Source organism: Spermophilus citellus (genome assembly GCF_964194105.1).
Source record: "Spermophilus citellus genome assembly, chromosome: 10".
Lineage (NCBI taxonomy): Eukaryota > Metazoa > Chordata > Mammalia > Rodentia > Sciuridae > Spermophilus > Spermophilus citellus.
Genome location: NC_138197.1, coordinates 27,635,032 through 27,661,724, shown reverse-complemented (window position 1 = coordinate 27,661,724; position 26,693 = coordinate 27,635,032). Strand labels below are relative to the sequence as shown.

At 45.6% G+C, this 26,693-nt stretch overlaps 1 protein-coding gene across 1 annotated transcript in view; it reads right to left on the bottom strand.

The window, feature by feature from the left end:
* Positions 1-25,366, bottom strand: part of LOC308658142 (interleukin-17 receptor A-like) — a gene marked incomplete at its 5' end in the record, with an annotated part of 31,518 nt that extends 6,152 nt beyond the window's left edge. The window contains 8 exon segments of the mRNA XM_081310769.1: positions 1,462-1,586; positions 2,104-2,187; positions 3,028-3,191; positions 3,301-3,348; positions 5,509-5,635; positions 7,787-7,896; positions 9,786-9,932; positions 25,039-25,366. Coding sequence (XP_081166895.1) covers positions 1,462-1,586; positions 2,104-2,187; positions 3,028-3,191; positions 3,301-3,348; positions 5,509-5,635; positions 7,787-7,896; positions 9,786-9,932; positions 25,039-25,366 — 1,133 coding nt within the window.
* Between the last annotated feature and the right edge of the window lie 1,327 nt (positions 25,367-26,693).

Here is a 26,693-nt window from a genome sequence, read left to right as displayed (position 1 = left end):
TTTCAATAATACTATTTTTAATAATGATATAACTGGCTAATAGCTCTTAAGCAAATATCATGTGCCAGGTTCTGAGCTAAGAATCTGTGTGCATTATTCCACTTAATCCTTTTAATAGCCTGACGATGTGGGTATCATTATCATTGTCATTTTATAAAAGAGGAACCCGAGGCACAGAGAGTCAAGTGATCTTCCCAGACAGTGGTGAAGCTGGTCTTTGCGTCCAGGTTCAGCCAGACACCTCATTCCAGGTTCCTGACCACGGTGGTCTAAGAGAGGCAACTGTAGTTACTGAGATTGAGATCACAGAGCTGGATTGAAGGGCGCCCTGTGAGCACAGACTTACAGAGAAGGTCTAGGGGTGAGGCTGATGCTGGAAGGAGAAAGAAGGACATAGGGGAGAAGTGAGCATCAAAGGGGAAGCCCCCACCAGCCCCAGAGCCTCTGACACTTACCATGTTGCCTCCAAGTTGTGCATCTGGTCTTCAGGAAGAAGACAGAGCCCACCAGCAGGAAGACAGAGATGAAGCCAAGCACCCACAGGGGTATATATTCTGTGGTGAGCAGAACAACGTGAGTGACAGCAAGGGTCCCAGCGCCATTCCCCAGTCCCTGGCTCTGTCCTCTCTGGCCTGCACCAGGACACACTGAGCCTCAGGTTCAGCCTTGTCTGCCTGGCTGGGTACAAGGCTCAGTCAGGAACCACTCTGACCCCTGGGGAATGTGGGAAGGGGTCTGAGCTTACCTGCAATTGTGACTGCAATTAGAACAAAAGGAAAAAGAGAAAAGAGTGTTCTTAATTATTAGCAGTAATTACAAAATCCATCACTGATGTCCACGGAGGGCCTAACCCTAACCCTAGACCCAATACTTTGGATATGGGTCAAAAATAATGCAGCCACCTACATGAAGCACCCTCAGTTGTTGGTCTAAGAAGAGGGGCCTCACCTCCCTCCCGGGAGGCCGGGTCTCTTCCAGCCTGTGCCATGTCTGCTGTTGTGCAGTTGGCATGTGGCGATGGCCTCGTGGGAGTTGGGGACCCATGGCTTCTGAAGGAGAAGTAGGCAATTGGCTCAGGTAGGAAGCTGGGACTCTCCACCACCTTAGCATGTGATCTGGAACAAGCTATTTAACATCTCTGCCTCAGTTTCCTCATCTGTGAGCCTGGGGTGGGGAGTCTCAACTTCACCATACTGTGACTAGCAGTTTGTAAGGAGTAAAGCACTTCCATTTTACTGGTGCCTGACTGTAACTGTGTGCTAGTAACAACCCCATCTTCAGTCAAGGAAGTTAAGGTCAAGGAAGCCACAGACTCTGCCCAAGGCCACACAGCTTATGAAGGGCTGTGGGGAGTGCAGCTCAGGAGAGTGTCCTCAAATTAAGTCACCCTCCCCACCTCTCCGCCACACCTAGGACCAGGTCAGGACTCAGCTCCAGGGCATGACCTTCACCCAACCTCACCCCAGACAGACACAACCCAGGGCAGAGGTGTCCCTCCTACCCGAAGGCTCTGGAACGTCTGGGCAGGGGATGGTCACGGTGTGTCTAAGACAGTCATTAAGGCAGCTGTTGAAGAAGGGCTGGACCTGGGAGAGAAGAGGAAGAACTGCAAGAGGGCCTCTGAGAGGTGGCAACATACACCCATCCCCACGTTTTCTCAACAGCAGGGGCCATTTGCAAGTAATGGACCCTGGGTGGCTAGGCCAGATCTCCATGTGGCTGTTGAGCTGGGCGTGTTGGCGCTTGTGTGTAGCCCCAGCTACTCAGGAGTCTGAGGCAGGAGGATCATCTGAGCCCAGGACTTTGAGTCCAGCCTAGGCAACGTTAAAATACTCCATCAAGAAGCCCAAAGATCTTTCCAGAGGCTGCTGAGCCAGATTTCCTATCTGTGCAATGGGTCAAAGGTCCCCTGCCCAGGTGGGGTTGGGAGAACAGGGCAGCTGAAAGGCAGGCTGGTGCCTTCCCTGCCAGGGCATTACAGACAGAGCGGTGCTGGGGCCTGATACAGCGCAGGCCCACGGCTGCCCTTGCTTACCTCGCCCCCTGGCAGGAAGGCCCACCTGTGCACACTCTCCCACACCTGTGTGCATCACGCCCACCCACCTGTACTCGGTGGCGACAGCACCAGTTAGAGCTGTGTAGCGGGAGAGTGAGGTTGGCTCGCTGGTGGAATTCCTCTTGTTTGGGCTGCAGAGAGGAGGACAAAAAAGGCCAGTTGGATAAGAACTTGCTGCATCACACCCCCAAGAAGCTTGGGGACATCACCCTCATGGACCAACTGCACTTCTCAGAAAGGCCAGAGGGGGAAACGCTTTTCAGATTTCTATTCCAGAAAAATCGACCATTCTGCAGGGCGAGTGGTTTGCTGTCAACTGATAAAGACAGTAGTGACTGGTATTTCCCCTCGGTGTCGCTGCTGGGGACTGTAGGACAGATCTGTGTTCACACCTAGCAGGGAGACAGACCACACAGCACATCTTTTCTGCACTAACCTGGCTTCATCTTATTTCTTGTCTGTAGGACCCCTTTGTCTTAATCCCCTTATTTCTTCTTCTTTTTTAATCTTCAGTCCTTTTTGGAGTCGGGCTCAGGGGCTCATACCCAGCCACTGAGGTAGTGCCAACAACAGAGGAAGCAGGAGGACTTCAAGTTCAGGGCCAGCCTCAACAACTTAGCAAGGACCTAAGCAACTTAGCAAGACCCTGTCTCAAAATTAAAAAGGGCTGGGGATGTGGCTCAGTGGTGAAATGCCTCTGGGTTTAATCCCCAGTGTGTGTGTGTGTGTGTGTGTACACATATAAATCCTTTTTGGAATCAAGTAGAATAAAAACAGCAAAATAGAGAATAAGGGGAGAATGGGGGAAGGAAGAACAAAAAGGACAAGGGGTGGTGGGCAGGGCAGAATTGACTCTATTTCATCAGCCAAAAGATAAAAAGAAAGACCAACTCTACAGCTTGCTGGGCGCTCAGGCCACTCCTGACTCGGCAGTGTTGGGCTCTGGAGTATGTCAGAGGGGTGACCATTACCGCAGGTATCCGCTGTATGTGCTCGAAGCAGCTGTGGTCCTCCATGTGTGGAAAACTGTTGAGCAGGATCTGGTAATGGGAGGATTCGTTCCACAGCGTGAAGCTCACCCGCAGCCGGTGGGCCTCCAGGGTTTCCACGGTGATGTTGGGGTCCCACAGGCTGCCTGTCAGGGGCACAGATGTGGGCTGGGAGTGAGAAGGGATGTGCACGCCCACGTGTGTGCTCGTGCATGTGTCCGCGTTGGGTACAGTTCTCCCAGGCCAGCCAGTTACCTGAGCTCACACAGGGCGTGGCTATCTTCATCCTGGAGTCCTCACAATCTGCCGACCCAGAAAGAGAAACAATTAAGCCTCTGCCTTAGGAAGTCTGCTCTTCCAGACTCTGGGCAACAGCAGCCAAAATCATGTTCCTTGGGAAGACTGTTCAAAGACGGTCCCTTTATAGCAAGCTCCAGGACCGGACTGCTGCCACTGGCCAAAGATCCAGTGTATCGGCAGTGACCTGTCCATCTCAGCCCTTCTCTCTCAGAGAACCTTCCTGATTCTAGTATATGCCTCCTGAGCTCACTCTGGGTAGCCACAATCTTGCTCCTTCCAGTTCCTTCTCTCCCCACCCGGAGCTTCCTGGCCCACAGATGCCTCTGCCTTTTTACAGACTGAGAAGTACTTTGGTCCCCACAGAAGATTCTCAAACTTTTGTGGACATCATCATCACTAGTTCCTCGCCCAGCAGATCTGTGTGGGTGCTGAGAATCTGCATTTCTAACAAGTTCCCAGACGATCTGTTGATGCTGCTGGTCCATAGATCACACTGAGGATCACTGCCCAACAGTGATATTCTTGGTCCCTTGTTATGGTTTAGATATGAGCTGTCCCCTAAAAGTCATGTATGAGACAATGCAAGAAGATTTAGAGGTAAACTGTTGGGCTATTTAACCCAATCAGTGAATCAACCCCCCCAAAGGGATTAACTGGGTGGGAACCAAAAGCAGGTTGTGGCTGGAGGAGGTGGAGCACTGGGAACGTGGGGCGCTGGGGACGTGCCTTTGCAGTTTATATTTTGTCATGAGAAGAGCTCTGCTTCCTGGGCACTGTGTGTTTAGCTGCTTTATTTTTCCACACTCTTCTGCCACCATGTCCTGCTTTATCTCAGGCCCTGAGGAACAGGCAGCCACCTATGGACAGTACACTGAAACTGTGAGTCCGAAAATAAAATTTTCTTCCTCTAAATTATTCTTGTCAGGTCCTATAGCAGAGAAAAAGCTGACTAAAGCATCGTCTTCTCCAATCTCCTTGATTATCATCTTTTACTTTGGTTTAAAAAGACACATGGCAAGTTTCAACTACCTTAGAGGGACAGGATGAGTCAGTCTACTTTAGGAACAGGAGACGGGGTGGGGAGATTTACTCATTCAACAAAGACCCATTGAGTCTATTATAGGCCCTGCACTGTCCTGGGCACCGGGCACTGAACACACACACTGTGGTGGGTAAGACAAAGTCCCTGCCCTCTAGAGATGACACTGAAGAAGAAAAGCCCACTAAGAGCAAACCAAGAGCATGTATGAGAACAATGTCAGAGGACAATGACTATCATTGATTCACTGGGGTGGGTGTGTGTGTGTGCGTGTGTGTGTGTGTGTGTGTGTGTGTGTGTGTGTGTGTAAAAAGAGGGTCGTCACTACCTTCAAGCATTTCCTGGGCTGGGGGAGGAGTGCTGTGGGCTGTGCTTGCCTAGCACACCCAGGGCCCTGGCTTAGATCCTTAGCATTAAAAAAAACCAGCAAGCATTTCCTAACCAGCTACATAAACAAGGAGATTTATGAGGTTCTGAACAGTACAGAAGTGTGGAAGACTCAGACCTTGTCCTCAGTGGGCTGAGGTTCTAGATGTACCTGGCTTTGAACAAGAAATGTAGGAAATGGCTGAGATTCAGGGGAGGACAGAGGTATAGAAGGTGACATAGATAGAAGGTGTCCAGGATGCTTTAGAAGATACACTTGGCAGTGATCTCAGGCAGGATGGGTCAGTGAGGGGAGAGAAGAAAGTGGGATAATGGAGATGGGTGTGGGACAAATGCAGACAGGGTGTGTGTGTGGGGGGGCGGGAATGAAGAATGTGACTGGAACTAGGCTGAGAGCAGGAGCTACCGCTCTTCCCAGCGTGTCTTATCTTCCTGACGTTTTCTGGGCTGAAGCTAGTTCTCTGGATAGAGGGAAGGGCTCTTATTCCCATCACACTCCTGGGATCCTGGGCCCATATCCAGTGTTGGCCAATTAAGAAGGGGCTGCCTTCAAGGGGTGGAGGCTGAGCCTCACGCTGAGGAGCTCCCAGACCCGGGCGCCTATTCTTTCTGTGGGTACCACATGCTGGCAGTAAGCCGTGGTTGAGCGCAGCAGGGAGGCTGCTGTCTGCCCCTGCTGCCAGCTTCTCATCCCAGAGTTGAATGATGGAGGAAATGGCTTAGGAGGAGGCTCTTACCTGGCACAAGGAGCTTCTTGGACAGGTGGTTTGGGTCCCCATCAGGGATGGGCTTGGGCAGGTGGTGAACAGTCACCTCGTACTCCTGGCCGGGTTCTACCACAAAGTGGCTGAAGGCGAAACGCCACTGAAGAGAAGGGAGGAGGGGAGGTTGGGGGGGGGGTCACACACACCTGTCGTCCATCTGGGCCCATAGGATCCCACCCCTACCTTCCCCCCAACCAGTCAGAAGTAGGAATAAAACAACTACCACAGCAGAATCTGAAATTGGAGGCACAGTATCTTCCTCTGTTTTTTTTTTTTTTTTCTGGTCTTTCCTGCCTGTTTTAAAAAACCTAGGCTGGCCTCATCAGTAGAGAGCATTGTCAAATGCAGAGGAGGAGGGCAGAGGCTGGGGTGTGGCTCAGTGGTAGAGCAGGAGCTCAGAGCTCAGCAAGCACAAGGCCCTGGGTTCCACCCCTGGCACCCAAACAAAACAAAACAAAAGCCCCTGCAGAACATCTGGTGGACAGTGGGAGCAGTCCTCCCCTCCCATCAGTTCTCTGGAATTCCCGAACAGTGGGCGGGCGTAAGTGACCTGAGCTGGAGGGCTTGAGGCTATTGGACCTGGAACACAAGAGGCAGCTACATACTGTTCACTGACTCTTCCTCTTACAAGGCATAGTGGGGGGTCTCTGTGGAGAATGTTCTGAAGCACATAAGAGCAGAGGGAGAGCTAGAGGTCCCTCTCACCCTGGGTCTGCAGTGAGATGTGTCTGTACTGAGCTACCTTCCAGATAGTACAGATATAGAATCCAACTCCTTTTTTAAAAAAATTTTGAGAGATAGGGCCTAGCTGCATTGCCCAGGCTGCCCCCACACTCCCGGGCTAGGTGATGCTCCACCTCCGCCTCCAGAGTAAACCCCATTCTAACGACCTGGTGGAGGGGGCTGGGGCGTCCTTTGCTCCTAAGTAGATCAAGGCACCAGGTCCTCGCCCTCCACATAGCAGCCAAGTTTGGGGTCCTCACTTAACATTGAGGGGGGCTCTGCCTTCGGTGCTTATGTCTTTGGCAGATCTAATTTGTTTTAAAGCAATCATCTGCAGATTTAAACCAGTGGTTTTTCAAACTAGCACCTATATCAGGTCATACAGAGGGTCCTTAAACACCAACTGCTGGGCCCCACCCTCAGAGATTTTTGTTCAGGAGGTCTGGGATGGGGCCAGAGAACACGCATTTCTAACAAGTTCCCAAGGGTTGCTGGTGTGGTCCAGGGAACAGCTTTGGGAGTCGCTGCTTTCAACTACACAAGACCAACATTTTATCCTAGAGCTGTGAAAAGCAAAACCAGACCCAACTGTTAAGACTCATCTGCTTGCACCCCACCCATAGCAGGTCTTTGGTCCAGGTAGTTTTTCCTCTTGGAGGCAGGTCCTGGATCAGTTCAAGTTACAGACCCAGGAGATGGTGTAACAAAAGCCCACTTCACCTTTTGAATATAGCCCTAGCTGCTTAATTTAAAAGGGACATGTTTTTCTTTTCCTCTTTTCCCCTCTCCCCTTCCCTAACCTACCTGCAAAAAAAAGGTTAACTTGAGTTATCAGTCTTCCACAGGAAGGAAATGTCACTGGAAGATCTAGGAAGTGACTATGTCCCAAATTAACAAGTGAATTTCAACACACCTCAGGGAACACCTGGGAGATCCTGCCAGGCACATCTGAAATGCAGTCTTTGAAAAGCTTCTTCCAAAGCCCTCTGTTTTCCCCACAGGCAGAACCCAGAATGAGTCTCCGGTGATTCTCCTTTGCTAGCAAAGCAATAAACCTTCTCTTTCCTTTTCTCAAAACCATGTCTTCATTATTAAATTGACATGAATTGGCATTAGGGTCAAGGACCAAGCTTCCAGGAACAGTAGGACTGTAGAAGTGGTCTTCTAATCCAACTTCCTTTAGGAATGAATAGCCAAGGGGCTGGGGCAGCTCAGTGGTAGGGAGTGTGCTTAGGATGCATAAGGCCATGGGTTCTGACCCCAGAATCAAAATAAAATAGAATCAAACAAACAAATAAAAAACAATGAATAACTGGGTAAAGTTGGAGAAAAAAAAGCAGGGGTGGGCACATCAGGATCTGTCTCCTAGTATGGCTCACAGCAGATACCACATCCCCCCTGGAGGCAGCCATCTTGAATTCCTCAGACCCCCACCCCCATCCCAACAGCACTGTCTCATCCAAATCTGGGGACAAATCTGTACTGGTACCTCAGAAGAACGCAATCCACTCAGGAGCTGTCTTCTTACCTGCTTGTAACGTTTTAGCTTGGACCGAAACTCAAACTCGACACACAAACGTTCATTGGTGTTTAGCCGCAGGACGGACAACTTTGCACCCTTCGGGGAGAAGAGGCCAGCTGAAGTCGGAGGGCGGAGAGGAGACAAATAGATGCAGCTGCATAAACCACTGGGTGTGCCACTTCCCTATCTGCTATTGTTATGCTCGAATTCGGGACCCCCAAAGACCACCAGAGACCCAAGATCGATGTAAGCAGCAAAGAGGTGTTTATTGCAAGCTAGCTCGGTCCTCCGCACACACACAGCAACTGGTGACGCTGAGAGGTCCCGAGCCCAGGGTTTGCAGCAGTTTTATACATTCTTTGGAGAAGGCAGGGACTTCACATACATCATAGCAAATCATCACACACCATGGGAAAATCAAATAACAACTCTAAAACATGATTAGCACATTCACTGGCGGGAACAAGTTGGGTAGGGGTGATTGGTCAGTACAAAAGGGGTATTCATTTGAACTGATTGGTTTAGGCCACGAGGGGTGTATGTGCTGAGCTACTTGGTTTCCCAACACGTTGTCAACCACCATAAACCACTGGGAGGGTCATCTGGCATCCCAGGTATTTCCCTGTCTCATGCTGATTGGTGGCTGCTAGGGGGCTGCTATGGATCCCCACCTAGCCTGACTGAGTCAGGGACACCTGGCGCAGCAGATCTCTCCTGTTATTTGTAGATAAACAACTTGGCAGGGTGGGAGTGTGCCTAGGAGTGCTCTGTGGGTCTTTCCAAGGACAAAGGTGATGTCCCTTCCTTGGACAGGCTTTGCTCTGAGGTAGAGGCTGGTTTTTCACTATGCTTCTCACTCCTAAAGGAAAACCTGCCCATCTTGCCTAACCCCCCACTTCCTGTTCCTTTCAGCTCACTCTCTGCCTCAGCCTGCCGCCTCTCAGACAGCTGCCACCCAGCTAGGTGAGGACAAGTGGCACTTTACACCAGACCAGCAGCAGGGGCTGTGCAAACTTGTGGCTGGGGCATTGGCAGCATGGTGCTGCGTCTCACAGCAGCCATCCCCGCCATTCTTGCAGAGAAGGAGCAGAGCCTGTGGGCTGGGGACTCAGAGGGAACCAATCTAGTGCCTGTTCACTCTGGGCTGGCTTGTTAATAGCTTCCCAAATTTGTGTTGGCCTCTAGGTTAAGGGAAAAAACACAGGCAAATGTGCTACTGAAGCCAGGTTTAAAGTTAGGTAGTCAGTGTAGTTAGGTAAATCGGGTCTAATATCCAGTGAAATCTAAAATGGAGGACATGCTGGGAATGACTCAGGGAAAACACAGGACAATTCATGGAATGTTGACGAAGTCCCAAAAGGCCCTAGGCCAACGTCCACCTCAAAGAAGTGTTAATGAACAGCCCCCAGCAAACTTAAAGATAGCCCATCACAAAGAAGTGTCCCACCCCTCAGGCTCTCCAACCTACATTTCATCACCAAACCTATAAAAAGGGGAGACAACAGCCCTTCCTCGGATTCCACCTCTTGGGTCCCCTTCTTCCTCCGGGAGAAGTCTTTTCTGCTGTCCTTTAATAAACTTCTAATTTCTACTCTGACCTTGCCTCGGCGTGCTTCTTTGGTGTTATTCTTCAACATCGGGGAAGCAAGGACTCGTCACCGGTCAACAGCGGTAACACTACCATTTTTCCAGATATAAATATTCCAACTTAAACATCTGAAATTGTTCATGAAATTAACTACTTGTCTTTATTTTCTTTCAGGGTAATAAAATTTTAGGCAAAGGAAAGTCTTCCATGAAGGATAGTGTGATTTTGCTGTGGGCTCGCCTCTAAGACAGTGAAAAGGTATTGGCAGAATGATTGATGGATCCTTCCAGCACTGAACTGCAGCCTTCATGTCTGAGCACAGGAGCCTAATTCTGAGTCTGAATGGGAGGTGATGTCTAGCTGTGGATTCACTTGGAGGTGGTGGGACCCTAGGGCCTGGCTGACATGCCCACTCACCATCTGTCTGCAGTGTCCATTCAATGTGCACCACAGGGATCAGGTCTCCATGCTGGGTTCTGGCAAGGCGCAGCTGGATCTGGACATGTTTTGGATAGTTTGGAGTCAGGTTCCGAGGGTGGATCCAGCTGTCATCCAGGCATGTACCTGGTAACCAGGGAGAAGTAACAATCAGAGATGGCATCCTTCCTATCCCCAGGAGGCCCAGGAGGCCCAGGAGGCCCAGAGAGCTAGTTCCTGAATGGTTCAGGGCCTGTGACCTTCCAGCTTGCGAAGCTCCCTGGGGTCCTACTCTTTCTGATCTGGGGTAACCACAAAGCTCTGAGTCTAAAGGGCAATTTGAGAAGATGGGTTTTGAGTAGAAGCAGGGGTTGGAAATGGGGCACAGGATCATGGGCAGTGGTAAGAGCTGATTTTTACATGTCGGGTCCCTAATCAGCACAGACACAAGAAGTATGTGCCTCGCCCTTGAATGAAACCAAGCCAAGCAGCTGGGGATGTGGCTCAGTGGTAGAGAGCTTGTCCAGCTTATGTGAGGCCCTGGGTTCCATGCCCAGCACCAAAAAAACAAGACAAAACCAGGCATCATGGTGCACTCCTGTAATCCCAGCAACTCAGGAGTCCGACAGGAGGATCACTAGTTCCAGGCCAATCATAACAACTTAGTAAGACCCTATCTCAAAAAAAAAAAAAAAAAAAAAAAGAAAAGAAAAGAAAAAGAAGACTGTACTGGGATGTAGCTCAATGGTAAATGCCCCTGGGTCCAATTCCCAGTACCCAAAACCAAAACCAAACCAAATCAACTAACACCATAGATCACAGCCATCTTACTTTATTTACAGTGAAAGTCATGGCAGACCAAATTGTCTTAAAGGTACCCTAGGGCAGCACGTCAGAGAATACTTTCAAAATCCAGATGACAGCAGGGTTTCTCACTGCCCAATTCTGCATGTGAATGTTCTCCATAGGAAGCACGGTGCCCACACCTGGGGCGTGCCCTGAGACCACCACAGCCTGAACTTGTAGAGGGGCCGCAGATCTGCTGCCAGAAATCAGCACAAGCCAATCACAGTATTAACAAAGCAACAAGAGGACAAAAAAAGAGGACTTACTGTTCTTGACTCTGCAGTGTAGCTCCTGTGGAAAGAAAGAAGGTGGTAATTACAGCTGAGAAAGAACTTAACCCATGCACTGCTGGACTCCAGAACCTTCCCAAGCTCATTTTTGAGAATAAAACGTATGCAGCTCTCCTTTTCCTTTTCCCACCCTTCTTTCATCCTGGCCAACCAAGGGGAAGGAGCATGATAGATGGCAAAATGGAAGTGGAGATTTTATGAGTAACTGTTAGAAGCTGGGAACTTTACAACTTTAAAAGACACTGAGAGGTTTGCCTTGGGGCACCCTAGTGAAAAGGTCCCCAAATCTCTGGAAGCTTCCAACCTTTGGGAGCGGTGAAAGCCAAATCATGAGTCCTGAAGCAGATCAGCTATGGGAAATCCACTAAGTCCCTATAAACTCACTAGAAATGTGGGGGGCTTGGGATCCAAACCAGGGCTCAGTAAATGAAACCATTCTCCTGAGGAGTGACCACCACGTGTTCCATTAAAGGTCACGGTACACGGACTAGGTACACAGACTAGGTTGAATATTTTCTTTTCCTTTCCCTCCCACCATATAAAAATTATAGGAAAGGGAAAAATTTTGCAAATTCTGAAGGACAAAGAGGCAACCTCAGTGGGCAAAAGATGTGACCACTTTTAAAAGTCAAAGCAGAAGGAGGAGGGGGTAAATAGCTTGGGCAACAGAGGAACTCATGTCTGAAGGCGGCAGAATGGAGTGCAGGTCCCCCTGGGGAATGTAGGAACCTGCCCTTGAAGCCAGATTTAAAGATAGGTAGGTAGTGTAGCTAGGTAACTCGGGTCTAATATGGAGCCCAATAAAAAAAATGAAGTCAGGATCTGAGCCCTGGGAACCAGAACAACACCTGGGAAATTGAAATATTAATGTCTCCAAGGCCTGTTAATAAAGCAGCTCCCAGCAAAACAGAGAGATGCTAATCAAACCACCCTAGGCCCTTCCTGCCCAGATCATTCCTTCCCTCCCCAAAGGTCCACCAGTTTCCCACCTTTTAGCCTTCCCACCTGCATCCCCCATCACACAGAGGAGAGAGGGAAATAAAGGTCAGGAATGTGGGAAGACAAAAGAAGACGTTAGGTATAAAAGGGAGAAGACCTCCTCTTTCTGGATTCCCACCTATCCGTCCCCTTCTTGGGGGGCAGGCGGGGTGAGGGGTTGGGGGGTGGTTGTCTTTTCTGCTATCCTTTAATAAAGCCTTTCACGTTCCACTCCACACTTGCCCAGGCGTGCTTCTCTGGTGTTATACTTCAGCATTCAGGGAAGCGAGGACTTGTCAAGTCACCTAAACAGTTACATCCTGAGCTCAGACTGCTGGCAGCCAGACCCAGAGGAAACACCCTCAGATTCCAACACATGACAGCCACCCAACAGGCCAGGCCCATCATCAGCCTGACCTCCCACACAATGATGTCCCCTGTCCTTAACCCCAGGTACACAGAGCAGTCCACAAGCTTTTTAGTATTTCTTCTTAAAATATTCTCAAGGAGGACCCAATAATTGAGATGGGTTTCCTGAATGAAAAATAAATCAAAACAAAATTTAAAAAATGCTCCTGGAGGGGCTATGGCTGTGGCTCAGCGGTAGAGCTCTTGCCTAGCATGTGCAAGGCGCTGGATTCGATCCTCAGCACCACATAAATAAATAAATAAATAAATAAAATGAAGATATTGTGTCCAACTCTACCACGTGGCCTGCGCAGTGGTTTCATTAATGAGGTTCTAGGCATAAAGTTAGTTAGAAGAGATCAAAATAAAACACACAGACAGTACCTTATTTATATTGCTAGGTCCGAGACAGATCACCTCTCTGGTTCCCACCTCTAGCCGCCCAGCAGGGCAGCGAGGATTACTCTGGGCTAGCAGGAGAGAGAGAGAGTGAACACGCCGGGGAGTAGCCTTTTATTTGGGGAACAAGAGATTCAGGGGAGAATTCCATCCAATGAAGGTTGAGGGGGGGGTTGCACTCCAAGGTCAGGGTCAGTGATTGGGTCCCCGGGGTCAGTGGTCAGGCACACCCCCACATGGATGGGCTCTCTCATCAGGAAAGGGTCAGGAAAGCTTCGACAGAGCCAAAGCGCCTCAGGCCCTTAACGGGAGTCACCCAATCACGTGTCAGAATGGCTCCCCACATATTCCCCCCTTTCTTTTCTTAACAATGAGGTGGCGGTTCACTCTCTGGAGTCCCTGGATTCTTGATTGGAAGACTCGCCATCCTATAGTTACAATACAAAAGAGAATTAACAGCAAAGAGAATAATCCAATAATGTACCAAGCGGAGTGTTTAAGAATATTTCCAGGGTTGAATCCATTTAACTCCTTCAATATTTTGTTAGCCAAAGAAGAAGGATCTGAAAAATCAGCTCTATTATTTTGAATGTCTTGGATATGGTGATGAAGTTCCAGAATATCCAAGCTATTATTACTATTTTGCCAAATACCTAATAAATGGTTTTTAACCTTCTCCCAATCCCAGAGAGAAGCATTGTACTTGGCAGCTGTAACACAAACATACTTATAATTTGCATGGCATTTAAGCCTTTCCTTAAATTTTAAGGCTGAAAGTTCATTACCTATGTTTATAACAGTCGCCTCTAAGGCGTTCAATTTAGTCTCAATCCTTTCATCAATATTTACTTGATTACGCAGAGCCTTGGAAGTATTTTGAGCTAAATTATTAAGAAATTTTGCATGCTGAATATTCTGAGACAATGTCAGAGATGCAGAGACAGTTGAGGCAATAAAAGAGACCAGTGCTAAAACACCAACAATTATGACTCCAATAGCACGCTTAGGTCTTGTTAACTGGGCATGAATTTGCTGCAAGACTTGTAAACCAGCATCAGCATACCATGGCTCTGAAATATTAGCAGGTAATAAAACAAAAGAGGGCTGATAAAGTATCAGCACTCCTTTTCCTCCATTATACCTAGAAATACAATTAGTTAGGTTGCACTTATTACAAGTAACAACATATCTGTCTTCCATCCATTTAACTTTTACATTTCCAATAATTAAAACATAAGGAGATTGGACACAGGCTCTTAAGCCATAGCAAGATCCCTCTTTACAGTTCTTGCCAACAAATTTTGGTAAAGGTTTATCTGTAAAATGTAAATATTCTGAGGCAGCGATTAAACGCCAAATATCTCTTTGATACGTCCTTCACTATAAGTCAAAATATTACTAACAAATCCTGCAGGTGTCATAGCAGAATTTCTTCGTAATTGTCTCTTATCAATCTTTGGAGACCAGTCTAAAATATACCCACTATCTTTAGACACCTTATGTTGTACAGGAAAGGTATTTACACAATCCATCCATTTAGGAAAGGTGCCAATTTCAATTGTAGAACTATTTGGACAGTGGGGTATCTGTGGAGGTTTTGCAGAAATGACTGGCTTGTTATGGGAAAGTCCCATCTTAATTACTGATCTAGTATTAGGTTTTAAGTCCCCATAAATAGAATTATTCGTCAGTCTAGGCCTACCAATTGCTGTCTTTTCTTCGAATGATACTTTCAGACAGCCAGCATGTTTATCATGTGACCAACACAAAGGTAATTGGGCACTGTAGCCAGAATAATTAAATCTAGTCACATGATTGGGAGTAATATGAGTATCTGTAAATCCTCCCATCATGAATGAGTCATTAGTAAATACTGGAATAGATTCTCCAGTCCACACAGCTGGGTGTACCAGGGGTGGATCTGGGAAATATGTCCAATAAGTGTCTACTTGATTCCCTTTTACCTGACAGCCCAGTAGGGCAATTACTGTCGCTACCATCAAGACTGGGGTCCTGTTCTTTCCTAGGCGTCGAAGTAGTCAGGAAGCCTGGGTTGTTAGCTTCTTCACATCTTTCCACGAAATCAGCTTTTCGGCTGGTTCAATCTGGTTTTTCTTCATCTTTTTCCGATATCTCCTCCTTCTGGGTTGTGGCTCCTCCGGGTCGATCCTCAGTCGCTTGAGTCTGGGTTCTATCTCCTCCATGTCTGATAGCACGTTCAGGCACCCAAATAGGACGGAAAGCACCTTCTGGGAAGATACAAGCATGACCCTTTCCCCACATTATTACCGGGTCTGGGCCCTTCCACTGACCAGTCTGTAAATCTTTCCAGAGAACTCTGCCTAAGGGGCCTGTTACTGAGGGAGACATTTGCCTCTCAGCAGCACTGTGACCTTCTGAGTCACAGTTTAGAAAATTTAAAACAAACAAGGCATGATTAAGGCTATTTTGGGGAGTCATAATCCTATTCCCCCCTTTTAATTTTTGTAATTGAAGCTTAATAGATAAATGAGCTCGTTCCACAATGGCTTGACCTTGGGGGTTATAAGGAATTCCTGTTTTATGATTAATTTTAAACTCTTGGCAAAATTGTTGAAAAGAAGAGCTTACATAAGCTGGAGTATTATCTGTTTTAATTTGTATAGGACACCCTAAAATGGAAAAAGTTGCTTAGTAATGAGAAATTACATGTTGAGTATTTTCCTTAGTACGTGCTGTGGCAAAAATAAATCTAGAATAAGTGTCCACTATGACATGTACATAACATTGCTTACCAAATTGAGGAATATGAGTTACATCCATTTGCCATATTTGATTTGTTTTAATCCACGGGGATTTACCCCTGATGGCAGAGATGGAGTGTGAATAACACACTTAGGGCATTGGCTTACAATCTGACGAGCTTGTTCTCTAGTAATACTAAATTTTTTACGTAAGCTAGAAGCATTTTGATGATGTAAGGAATGGGAAGCTAGGGCACAGCCATACGAAGACATCTGTTGACAAAAAGCTACTAACTTATCAATTTTGTCATTACCTGAAACTAGAGGTCCAGGAAGATTAGTATGGGCACGGATGTGCCCTATGAAACATGGGTACCTTTGCATTAGCACTGTCTTTTGTAAATTATGAAATAATTCAAATAACTCCTGTGATGAAGTAAACCCAATAACTGAGGTTTCAATAGTTTTGGTAACTCCGACTGCATATAAGTTGTCAGAATAGATATTAATAGGCTCATTTGAAAAGTAATCTAAGGCACAAATCAGAGCTTGAAGCTCTGCTCTTTGGGCAGAATTATAAGAAGTTTGTATTACCTCTGTGTGGACACGGCTGAAAAAGCCTGTCTTACCGGAGTTGGAACCATCCGTGAACACCAATAAAGTTTCCTCTATTGGATAAGAACGTACAATTTTTGGAAAAATAAGTGACGTTAATGATGCAAATTGTACAATCTTATCACGAGGATAATGGCTATCTATCTGTCCAGGAAAATCTGCAAAGGCTATCTGCCATGAGCTAGAAGTTTGAAAAAGCCAATTAGTCTGTTGAACAGAAAATGGAATAATTATGATATCAGGCTCAGATCCAATTAATTGTAAAATCCTAGTTCTACCTTTAATTACTAACTGAGCTATAGAATCATGAAAAAGAATTAATGTTTTTTGAGGGGAGTGGGATAAATAAATCCACTCAATAACTCCTAATCTTTGCCATATGGCTCCTGTTGGGGTATGTTCAGTTGGAAATATTAATAAATACATTATTTCTTTAGGATCTATTCTAGTAAGCTGTGCATTTTTAATTGCAATTTCAACTTTTCTTAAGGCTGCCTTAGCTTCTAAAGTTAGTTGATGTGGAGAGGTTGGAGAAGGATTTCCTTGTAATATCTGAAATAAAGGACTTAACTCAGAAGTAGTTAGTTTTAAGGATGGTCTTAGCCAGTTAATATCTCCTAATAGTTTTTGAAAGTCATTAAGGGTACGTAACTCCTTAACTCTTATCTGAAGATTTTGAGGACGGACTGTACGTCCTTGAATTATCTGACCTAGATATTGAAAAGGAGATACCTTTTGAATTTTTTGAGGAGCTATACATAAACCCATTGCTATAAGCGAAGTCTCTAACTGAGCAAAAATTTCTGAAAGTACTTCTGGATTAGCATGAGCCAATAATATATCATCCATAAAATGAATAATATATGCACCAGGAAAGCTATTTCTTATGGGATCTATCACTTGGTCAACATATTTTTGGCACAGTGTAGGACTATTACGCATTCCCTGGGGAAGTACCTTCCAGCAATATCTTTTAACAGGTTCCTTAAAATTAATTGCTGGGACAGTGAAAGCAAATCTTTCACAATCTTCAGGATGTAACCTTATAGAGAAAAAGCAGTCTTTTAAATCTATTACCATCAAGCTATAATCTAAAGGAATGGCTGTGGGGGAGGGAAGTCCTGGCTGTAATGATCCCATAGGCTGAATTGCTTGATTTATTGCCCTTAAATCCTGTAGTAATCTCCAATTTCCTGACTTTTTCTTAATAACAAAAATAGGGGTGTTCCAAGGACTAAGTGTTGGTTCAATATGACCAGCCTGAAGTTGTTCCTCAACTAATCTATGAATTATTTTAAGCTTTTCCCCTGAGATGGGCCACTGAGAAATCCATATAGGCTCCTCTGTGAGCCACGTGATTTTTTTCAGCTGTCTTAGGGATCGGGGAAGTACTCAGGGCCCCTAGTAAAAATTTTGGTCTGGAGCATTTACTAATCTTTGTCGTGGAGACTGGCTTGTAAACAGATATTCTTCCTGAAAGGTCTCCTTATCATCTCCAGGAAAATACCTCTGATTAACTTCCTCAACTGACCTTATAGAATTTGGAGTAACTAATAACAATCCCATTTTGGCTAAAATATCTCTTCCCCACAGGTTAGCTGGTAAAGACTCTAATACATAAGGCTTAAATACTCCACTGTTCCCATCGGAATCTTCCCAAAGGAGATAGTTGGCACTTTGAGCAGGCTGTGAAACCTGTCCTATTCTCTCTAGGTTAGCTGGTGCTATATGCAAAGGCCGGTTCCTAGGCCAAAACTGACTGGACAATACCGAGATATCAGCCCCTGTGTCAATTATTCCTAGGAAATTTTTATTATTAATTCTAAGTTTTAATAAAGGGTGTTCTTGCCGTACTAACTGGGACCAGTATACTCTGTCCGGCGGTTTAGAAACTGAATCTACCGGCAGGTGCCTTTCTGAGACACAAGGCAATAATATTAATTGAGCAAAAATATCCTTTGGGGTGAGCCTTAGGGCATAATTGGATTTTACAGTAACATATAACTGTCCTTTAAATTCTGAATCTATCATACCAGGTATTACCTCAATGGCTCCCTTTAAACTATTACGCCCCAAAATCAGACCTACAGTATTATCAGGAAGTGGCCCGAAAATCCCAGTAGGGATTTGTTCTGGCCCCGTTTCAGGATCTAATTCAACTGTCTTTGAAGGTCCTAAGAAAACTGTCTGTGATCTCTGTCCCTGTGCTGGTAAAAATCGTGGACTGTCCTGGTCGGCGCCAGTGACGTCACACTGTGCGACCTTCCCGGAACTTCCCTGTATTGTTGCTGGGCCCGGGGAGGGGCCGAACGGAAGTTTTTTGTCCTCTCACTAGGAGGAAATGCCTGCGGCGAGAAGGCAGGCTCATCCGCGCCATCTGAATTCACCGCGTGGCGCTGAGTCCTGCAGTATCTATTATCGCCAGTAGATGGAGCCCTAAACCTAAAATTGCGCATGCGACACTCGCGGGCAAAATGATTGTTTTTTCCACAAACGTAACATCTACCGTGGGACTTTTGACCTAATTTTTGTGGCCCCAAAGTTTCTTTTAATGTTGTCGCTAAGGCCACCGTTTGCAACTGAGTGGAATCTAAGTCAGAACACAGGCGAATATACTCAGAAACTGTTCCTTTTTTACGATGTGGTCAGAGAACATCCTGACAAATTTTATTTGCGTTCTCAAAAGCCAATTGCCTAACGATAAATTCGCTTCCTCCTGGGTCCCCGATGGACCTGTTCGCAGCCTGATACAGTCGGGCTACGAAATCTGAATAAGTCTCACTGGCACGGCACCTTGTCTGATTTTGGTAAGAACTAAATTGGACTGGTCCTTGGGGACGATTTGTCTCCAAGCGCGTTTTTCACAATCAGTTATTTGATTGTATACTACAAAATCATAATTTAACTGTCTTTCTAAATCAGCGAAATCTTCAGTCCCTAAAAACATCGTTACTGGCGTTTCTATGCCCTGTCTTCTGTTTCTTTCTGCCTGTTCATTACAAAAATCAGTCCAATAAGTCTTCCAAAGCAAGTAATCTCCTCCGCTCAGACAAGATCTGGCTAAAAAAATCCAATCGCTAGGAGGAAGGGGTTGTGAGCAAATATTTTCTATCAGACTCTGTACAAAAGGCAAATTTGGACCATACGTCTCACATGCACTTTTTAATTTTTAATAGTTTTAAATGAGATTACAGCATGAACTCTAACTCTCTGATCTTGCTCATTAGTTTGCTCAAAAACTGGAAAGAGGTGAAAATCAGTAGTATCCTCGCTCATTTCTTGAGCCTTCTTAATACCTTGCTGGACTGGGGTAAGAAAAGTCATCTTTAATTCAGCATACCTGTTAATTTTGGTCCTTCTAGCAGGTAATGGCCAAATTCAAATAGCTTGGGCAGGCAGTGTTAAATGCAGCCTATTAAAATTTCTCTCTAAATCCTGAGTTTCAACGTTTGATTCTTCTTCCTCAGACCGTGAGCCGCGGTCAGATTCTGCACTATCGCCATTTCGAATTTGGGTTTCTAAACCACGTGGTTGAGAAGAACCCTGAGCCCCTCTAGGAGTTTCTTCTGTATTTTCCTCTCTAGGAAGATCATTTACCTCTTCTGGAGGGCTCTCTAAGATTAGGGATGTTTCTCCTGTATTATGCTGTTCTGTACAATCTGCCTGCGGGCTAGCATTTTTAACCTTTGGCTTGGCCCCTAGTGCCTTTGTTTTTAAATGGCTCAAGGGAAAGGAAATTAACTTAGCCTCAGGCTGATTTTCCATTTGAATAGACTTAACAGCTCTTTGAATGCCCTTTAAAAGGTCTTCAGGGGGCCATGAACTTTGGCCCATATATTTAAAAAGACAAACTTCTAGGGCTGTCCAAGTTTTCTGTATATTTTCTATGCCTCCAGGCAGTTCATTAGAAAGACAGACTCTCTGTAACTTCCTTCCTAATTTCTCCCAAGTAAGTAAATTTGGAGACTCTTGGTCACAAAACCAAGGACAATATTTACCTACAATCTTTAAGAATTGTAATAACTGAGTTTTCTTTATCTGTTTTCCTTTCTGATTAATTATACTGTCTAAAATAGTCAGATACATTTCCTTATCCGTAGAAGTAGAATTTCCCATTTTAAGTAATTTAACGTCTCTTTCCTTCAATATCTCCAGGTACTTTTGTGACCCAATTGTCACCTCTTTCTTTATCTTTATTTTTATTCCTTATCTTTCTTTATCTTTATTTTTTTCCTTATCTTTTTAGCGTGCGTTCCCACTCAATCTAACTAATCTAGAATGCCCCACGTTGGGCGCCAATTATACCACGCGGCCTGTGCAGTGGTTTCATTAATGAGGTTCTAGGCATAAAGTTAGTTAGAAGAGATCAAAATAAAACACACAGACAGTACTTTATTTATATTGCTAGGTCCGAGATGGCTCACCTCTCTTGTTCCCACCTCTAGCCGCCCAGCAGGGCAGTGAGGATTACTCTGCATTCATAAGACAAAGACAAGATGAATAATCAGAGAATGAAAATGATCCTGGAAAACAAAAAAAAATTAGGGGCTGCAGCTCAGTGTAGAGCACTTACCTAGCATGTGTGAGGCTCTGGCTTCCACCTCCAGCACTGAAAAAAAAATCACCAGGAGTGTTGGGCTATAAAATTAGAGAGATTTCTTTGAAGGTAGTGATACTGCTGGTTACGGGTGACAAGTTCTGCTCTCTTAAATGTTGAAGTTTGAAGCACACTGAGGCAGGCATATAAAGGAGGGTTTATTTAAAAAGGGGTAACGTAGACTTCTCTTGGGAGGGAGAAGTGGGACATGGCTGATATCCTGGTATTCCAAGAAGTCAGGTGTTCTGCCCTTTTTATATGCCCTAGTCTTCCTTTGTTTTCTTTCCCTCTTCCCCTCATCTTTCTCCTTCCTGCAAATATGACTAGGATGGCCAGGAAAGTGGGATGGCCAAAAGGTGGGAAACAGGTGTGCTGAAGGGGGAAGAGCAGGATGGTGCAGCCCAGGACACATTAATTAGCAACTTCATAGCTCCCTGCAGGGAGGGGCAATTCCTGGGACAGGTTACCTGAGCAACAGGTTGGAGTAGGGGCAGGTTCTTGATAAGGGTGGAGGAAGGGCTTTGAAGGAATTAACATTTCAGTCCTGCAGGCCACAGTCTCCAACTTCCTGGGACTCACTCAAAATTGGACTGACTCAATAATGACTGCCTGTCTAATTCTGGCTTCAGCAGAGCAAATGCAGATAGAAATAGAAGATAAACATGAAGATCAGAGAATCAATTTAGGAAATACAAAATATGATTAACTGGATTTCCCCAAAGAGGTTATGTAATACCAGATTCGTGGGACCCCAATAGACCTCCAGGAGCCAAATCCGATGCAAGCACACAAGAGTCTTTATAGCAAGCTTGAGCCTGGACTCACAACTGTTCCTGACGCAGTGATCCCAAGGAGTGAGTCCCAGTCCTTTGTTCAGTGAGATTTTATAGGTTTTGTGGGGATACTCTATGTGTCACAACATCACACAGCAAATCATTTCACACCACAGGAAAGTCAAACAACAACTCTTAACATTGATTAGCACATTCACTGGCTGGAACAAGTTGGGTAGGGGTGATTGGTTAGTATAAGAGGGAGTCTTGCATGTCTGAAAACCAAAACCAAACCTTTGAACTGATTGGTTTAAGCCATGAGGGGTGTATGTGCTAAACTACATGGTTTCCCAACGTGGTATCAACCACCATAAACTACTGGGGGGGTCAGCTGGCATCCCAGGTATTTTCCCTGTCTCATGCTGATTGGTGGTTGCTAGGGGGTTGCTATGGGTCCTCACCTAACCTAACTGAGTCAGGGACACTTGGCACTGCAGATCTCTCCTGTTATTTGCAGACAAACAACTCAGCAGGATGGGTGTGTGCCTAGAAAGGTTCTGTGGGTTTTTCTAAGGACAAGGGTCACGCCTCCTTCCTTAGGACAGGCCTTGAGGTAGAAGCTGCTGTTATTTATTTTCAAAAATGGAGTCACATCAGTTTCTCAGTTACAGGTGAAAATAATAAAATTAAAGAAATATTATTATTATTTATTTTTAAAAAGGACAGTCTGGAACTGAAAGACACGCACTGCCCAGTGAAAAACCTCTATTCAATGGCCTGCACAACAAATAAAGAAAATAAAGAACCAGACCAAGGATCAATATCATGAAGCCATGGAAACAGCAGAAATAAAAAGAGGATCCTAAAATTTCCAGAGGAAAAAGAAAAAGGGCTAGGTGTGATATGAAGAGCCAGGAAACAGAATAGGATATCTTAGCATCTCTATTGTTTGCTGAAGGCAACAAAACAATTCTGTAGGAAAAGAATTCTTAACTTAGATTTTTAAAATTTCTAGCCACATTAGCCAAAAAAAAAAAAAAAGGTGAAGGGTACACTAAAGATATTTTCAGACATGCAAAGACTTAAAAATACATATCTCATATTATATATCTGCATTGCTCATATACTTAGGAAATTGCAGGGGCATATGCTCCAGGAGATGAGAGAGTATCCCCCAAGGAGAAAGACACAGGGTCCAGTGTAACAGCTGAGTCCTTGCTTCCCCGAATGCTGAAGTATAACGCCAGGGAAGCATGCCAGGGCAAGTGAAGAGCGGAAAGTGGGGGGCTTTATTAAAGGACAGCAGAAAGGACACCCCCAACCCCCTAGGAACAAGGGGACCTGAAAGGTGGAATCCTTTCCAGAGGAGGTCTTTCCTCTTTTATATCTAAGGTTTTCTTTTGTCCTCCCACATTCCTGTCCTTTATTTCCCTCTGTCCTCCGTGTGATGGGGGATGAAGGTGGGGATGCCAAAAGGTGGGAAACAGGTGGACCTATGGGGCAGGGAGGAGTGATCTGGGCAGGAAGGGCCTAGGGTGGTTTGATTAACATCTCCCTGTTTTGCTGGGAGCTGCTTTATTAACAGTTCTTTAGGACAGAATTTCCCAGGTGTCCTTCTGGTTTCCTGGGCTCAGATCAAACTCCATTTTCTTTATTGGACTCCATTTTCTTTATTGGACTCCATTTTCTTTATTGGACTCGATATTAGACCCGATTTACCTATCTACACTAACTACCCATCTTTAAATCTGGCTTCACCAGGACCTGGTGGATTTGAACATGACAGACATCTGGGATGAGAGTTGTGCCATAGAGGTTTATCTATGATATTGCCCCACAAAAATAGTTGAAAAATTACATAAACAAATGAAAGCAATTGGGGGGAGGGTGGAATTAGTGTATTCTCTAAACAATACTGTATTCACCAAACAATTCCCTCATTATTTAATTTCTATACAGAATAATGTAAAAAAAATGCACTAAGGATTGTCTTTGTATAAGAAATTCCTCCCCAACAGTCATCCCTAATCTCTTTACATTAAACTTCCCATTTTGGGGGCTGGGGATATAGTTTAGTGGTAAAATATGTGCTTGAAATGCATTAGGCCTTGGGTTTGACCCCAGGAATAGAAAAAGAAGGAAAAGGAAGAGGAGGAGGAGAAAGGATGAAAGACAACTATGGAAAAAATCAAGTCCCATTCTTCAAAAATAGCAAGACAAGGTGGGTGTATGGCACAGGCCTGTAATCCCAGGTGCTAGGCATGCTGAGGCAGGAGTATTGCCCCTGGGTTCAATCCCTGGTACCAAAAAAACAAAACAAAACAAACAAAAACCCCCCCCCACACACACAAAAAAAAAAAAAAAAACAAAAACAAAAACGGAAGACAAGAACATTATTTACTACCTGCTATGAATGGCTTTATGTTAAGTACCTTTCAGAAACCAGAGGAGTATGTTCAATGCAATGCAGATGATCATGTTTAAAAAAAAATCATTCAGATATGAGAATTTTATAGGGAGCCATAACATTTCTATATACAAAATCATGTAACAGTGAGCATTTCCAAAGTCTGAATGTCCTCTCCATAGTTCAAGTTTGCCACTCATTGTTAAAATATCCTTATATTGAAGCAAGTATTGTTTCTCAAAAGTGTTTGCCAAGAAATTTTCTCTTACAGCTACTCATTATAATAAAAATTATCAACTTGGAACTCTAATCTTTTTTAAAAAACATTTTTCTAGTTTTATTTTATTTTATTTATTTTATGTGGTGCTGAGGATCGAACCCAGTGCCTCAAGAGTGCAAGGCGACTGCTCTGAGCCCCAGCCCCAGCCCCGAAACTCTAATCTTTTTGACAAAAATATTAAATGACTATTTTAAAACTTCATATTGTGGAAAAAATTAAGCTTTCACAAAAATAGAGCAAACGTATAAAAGACACTGTCCATCACATAACTTCAAAAATTTTTGTCTTATCTCTAACAGTTCTTTATATTCAAGTATTTTAAAGTGAATCCCAGAAACCATGTAATCTATCTATAAAGACTTAAGTATTATATGTAATGAATAAATATTAAGATAATCACAACATCCACCATAGCTAACAAAGTTAATGAATTTCTTTTTGAATAATTAAAATCATTTTTTTAAAGATGATTTGTTGTATGGAAGTATAGTTCACATACAATTTAATTCTGGATGATTTGACAGCAGCTAATACTTACTGACGTCATTTAATCTTGAGAACATTCTTTTAAAGTAATCGTGGTCATGAACTTTATAATGACACTTTGGTCCCTGAGCACCATGGATATGACAATGGTGCCTAAGATTATAACAGCTAAGAAACTCCCATGGCCTAGTGATGTCACGGATGTGACGGGACACTTTTCCCCTTCAAATCCCTCTTCTCCCGGGGCCACACTGCAACCCCCATCGCTCCCAGTGAACTTCGGAGCGCAGCGATCTTGGTGCCAGGTTTCCAACCCGCTGCGAGGTTCCAGCGCAGACTTTCAGATCCCCAACCCTGTTGGCCCTAGTCCCAGGCTGCCGGCCTCGCCTGGCCTTTGCCCCCGTCGCCACCCTCACTGTGGCGGGGACTCTGGGACGCACTCGGACCTCACCTGCTGCCAGCAGATGGGGACCGGGTAATCCAAAAGCCGCAGGTCGGCGCGACGCGGAGCTGGAGCGCTCAGGAGCTGGAGTAGGAGCAGCAGCAGCCCCAGCCAGGACCCCGGAGCGACGCGCGGCCGGCGAAGCGGATCGCCCATGGCCCTGGCACAGTGGCCGGGGATCCGAGGCGACAAGTGGGGAACGGCTCCTCTCCCTGCCACGGAGCGGCCTAAGTCCAGGGTACTCCGCCAGCTTCCGGCTTCCAGCAAGGTCCAGGGGTTGTTGGGGAGCAGTCTCTCCCTTGGCTCCGCCTTCCCGCGTCTCCCAGGTGCACCCCATCCGAGTCCACCGCACCCACTTGCAGCAAGAGCCCCGCTGCCCCGCCTGCAGTGCCAAGTCGGCAGAGCAAGCGAGGGAGCGGTCGTTTGCTCTCCAGCCTTGGCTGGCTCCCAGAAGTAATCTCTGTCAATTGTTCAAAGTGGATTTTAATCCTCCCGCTACCCCTCTGCTGTCGCTCTGGTCCAGACTTCCTTCTCTAGTCACTTCCCAACTCGGGGAATCAGGGAAGTCCGTTTTCTTAACACCCGTCCCTTTTCGTCCTTCCCCTCCCCACTCTATTTTCTCACTCTACAGTATCAAGTTTTTCTTTCTCTTTCAAAAGTCTGGAAGGAACAACTCTAGGATGGGGAAGGAGGAAGGAGCAGTCTTTTCCTAGCCTGCTGGAAGTCAGGTTCCTAATCTCCTACCCCTGTGCCCTCACAGCAGTCAAGTGTGTTGCATATTGTCAATCAGGACTGTCCGTCAGCTAATTACATCTACAGGGGCTACTCTGCAGAAGAAGGGATCTGTCCACAATAAATACACCATAAATTGAAAACGTCCTAAACGAAATGCATTTAATACACCTAGCCTACTGAACATCTTGGTTGTTCACTCACTGTTCACCTTTGAAATCAGGTGCCTGACAGGGGAGCTGGCCTGCTGGTGGCTCAGCATCCGATTTCCAATCACATATCACTAGCCTGGCAAAGGTCAAAACTCCAAATCCAAAGTACAGTTTCCACTGAATGCAAATCGCTTTTGCACCATTCTAAAGGTGAAAAACCATAAGCCATGAGTCAAACCATCCTAAATGACAACCCATCTGTAATTAGTGTCCATTTCTCAGCATCCATTCCCCACCACATGTATCATTGCATCCTCTCCTCTGGACCCTTTAAGACCCTCTAAGCAGGCCACTGTTTTTCCCTCCCCTTGGTTCCTGCCACTCCCTCAAGTCCTTCTTACTTCCTGCCTACTCCTCTCCTGTTTCAGCCTCCATGCTCTGGTCACACTTGTCCTCACACAACTGCACTTTTTATCCTTTTCCTCTATCCTAGTCCCACTAGTGTCCTCATTTACTTCCTCACCAAGTCTGAACGCCACTGTCTGGCCTTTGGTGCCCACAGAATCTAGACTCACTTAACTTTCCCCTGCATTTTCTACCTACCTGGATAGGAGCTTCCACCCTGGGGCCGTGGCTTTTCTCACTGTCCAAAGCATCCTCACTCTTTCCTGGCTGCTGGTAGACCCCTTGGCAGGATCCCAGTGAGCTCTGCCTGCAGGACAGGACCCACTGATTGAACAGTTCAGCCAGTCATTGGCCTTAATATATTTTGCTTATTTC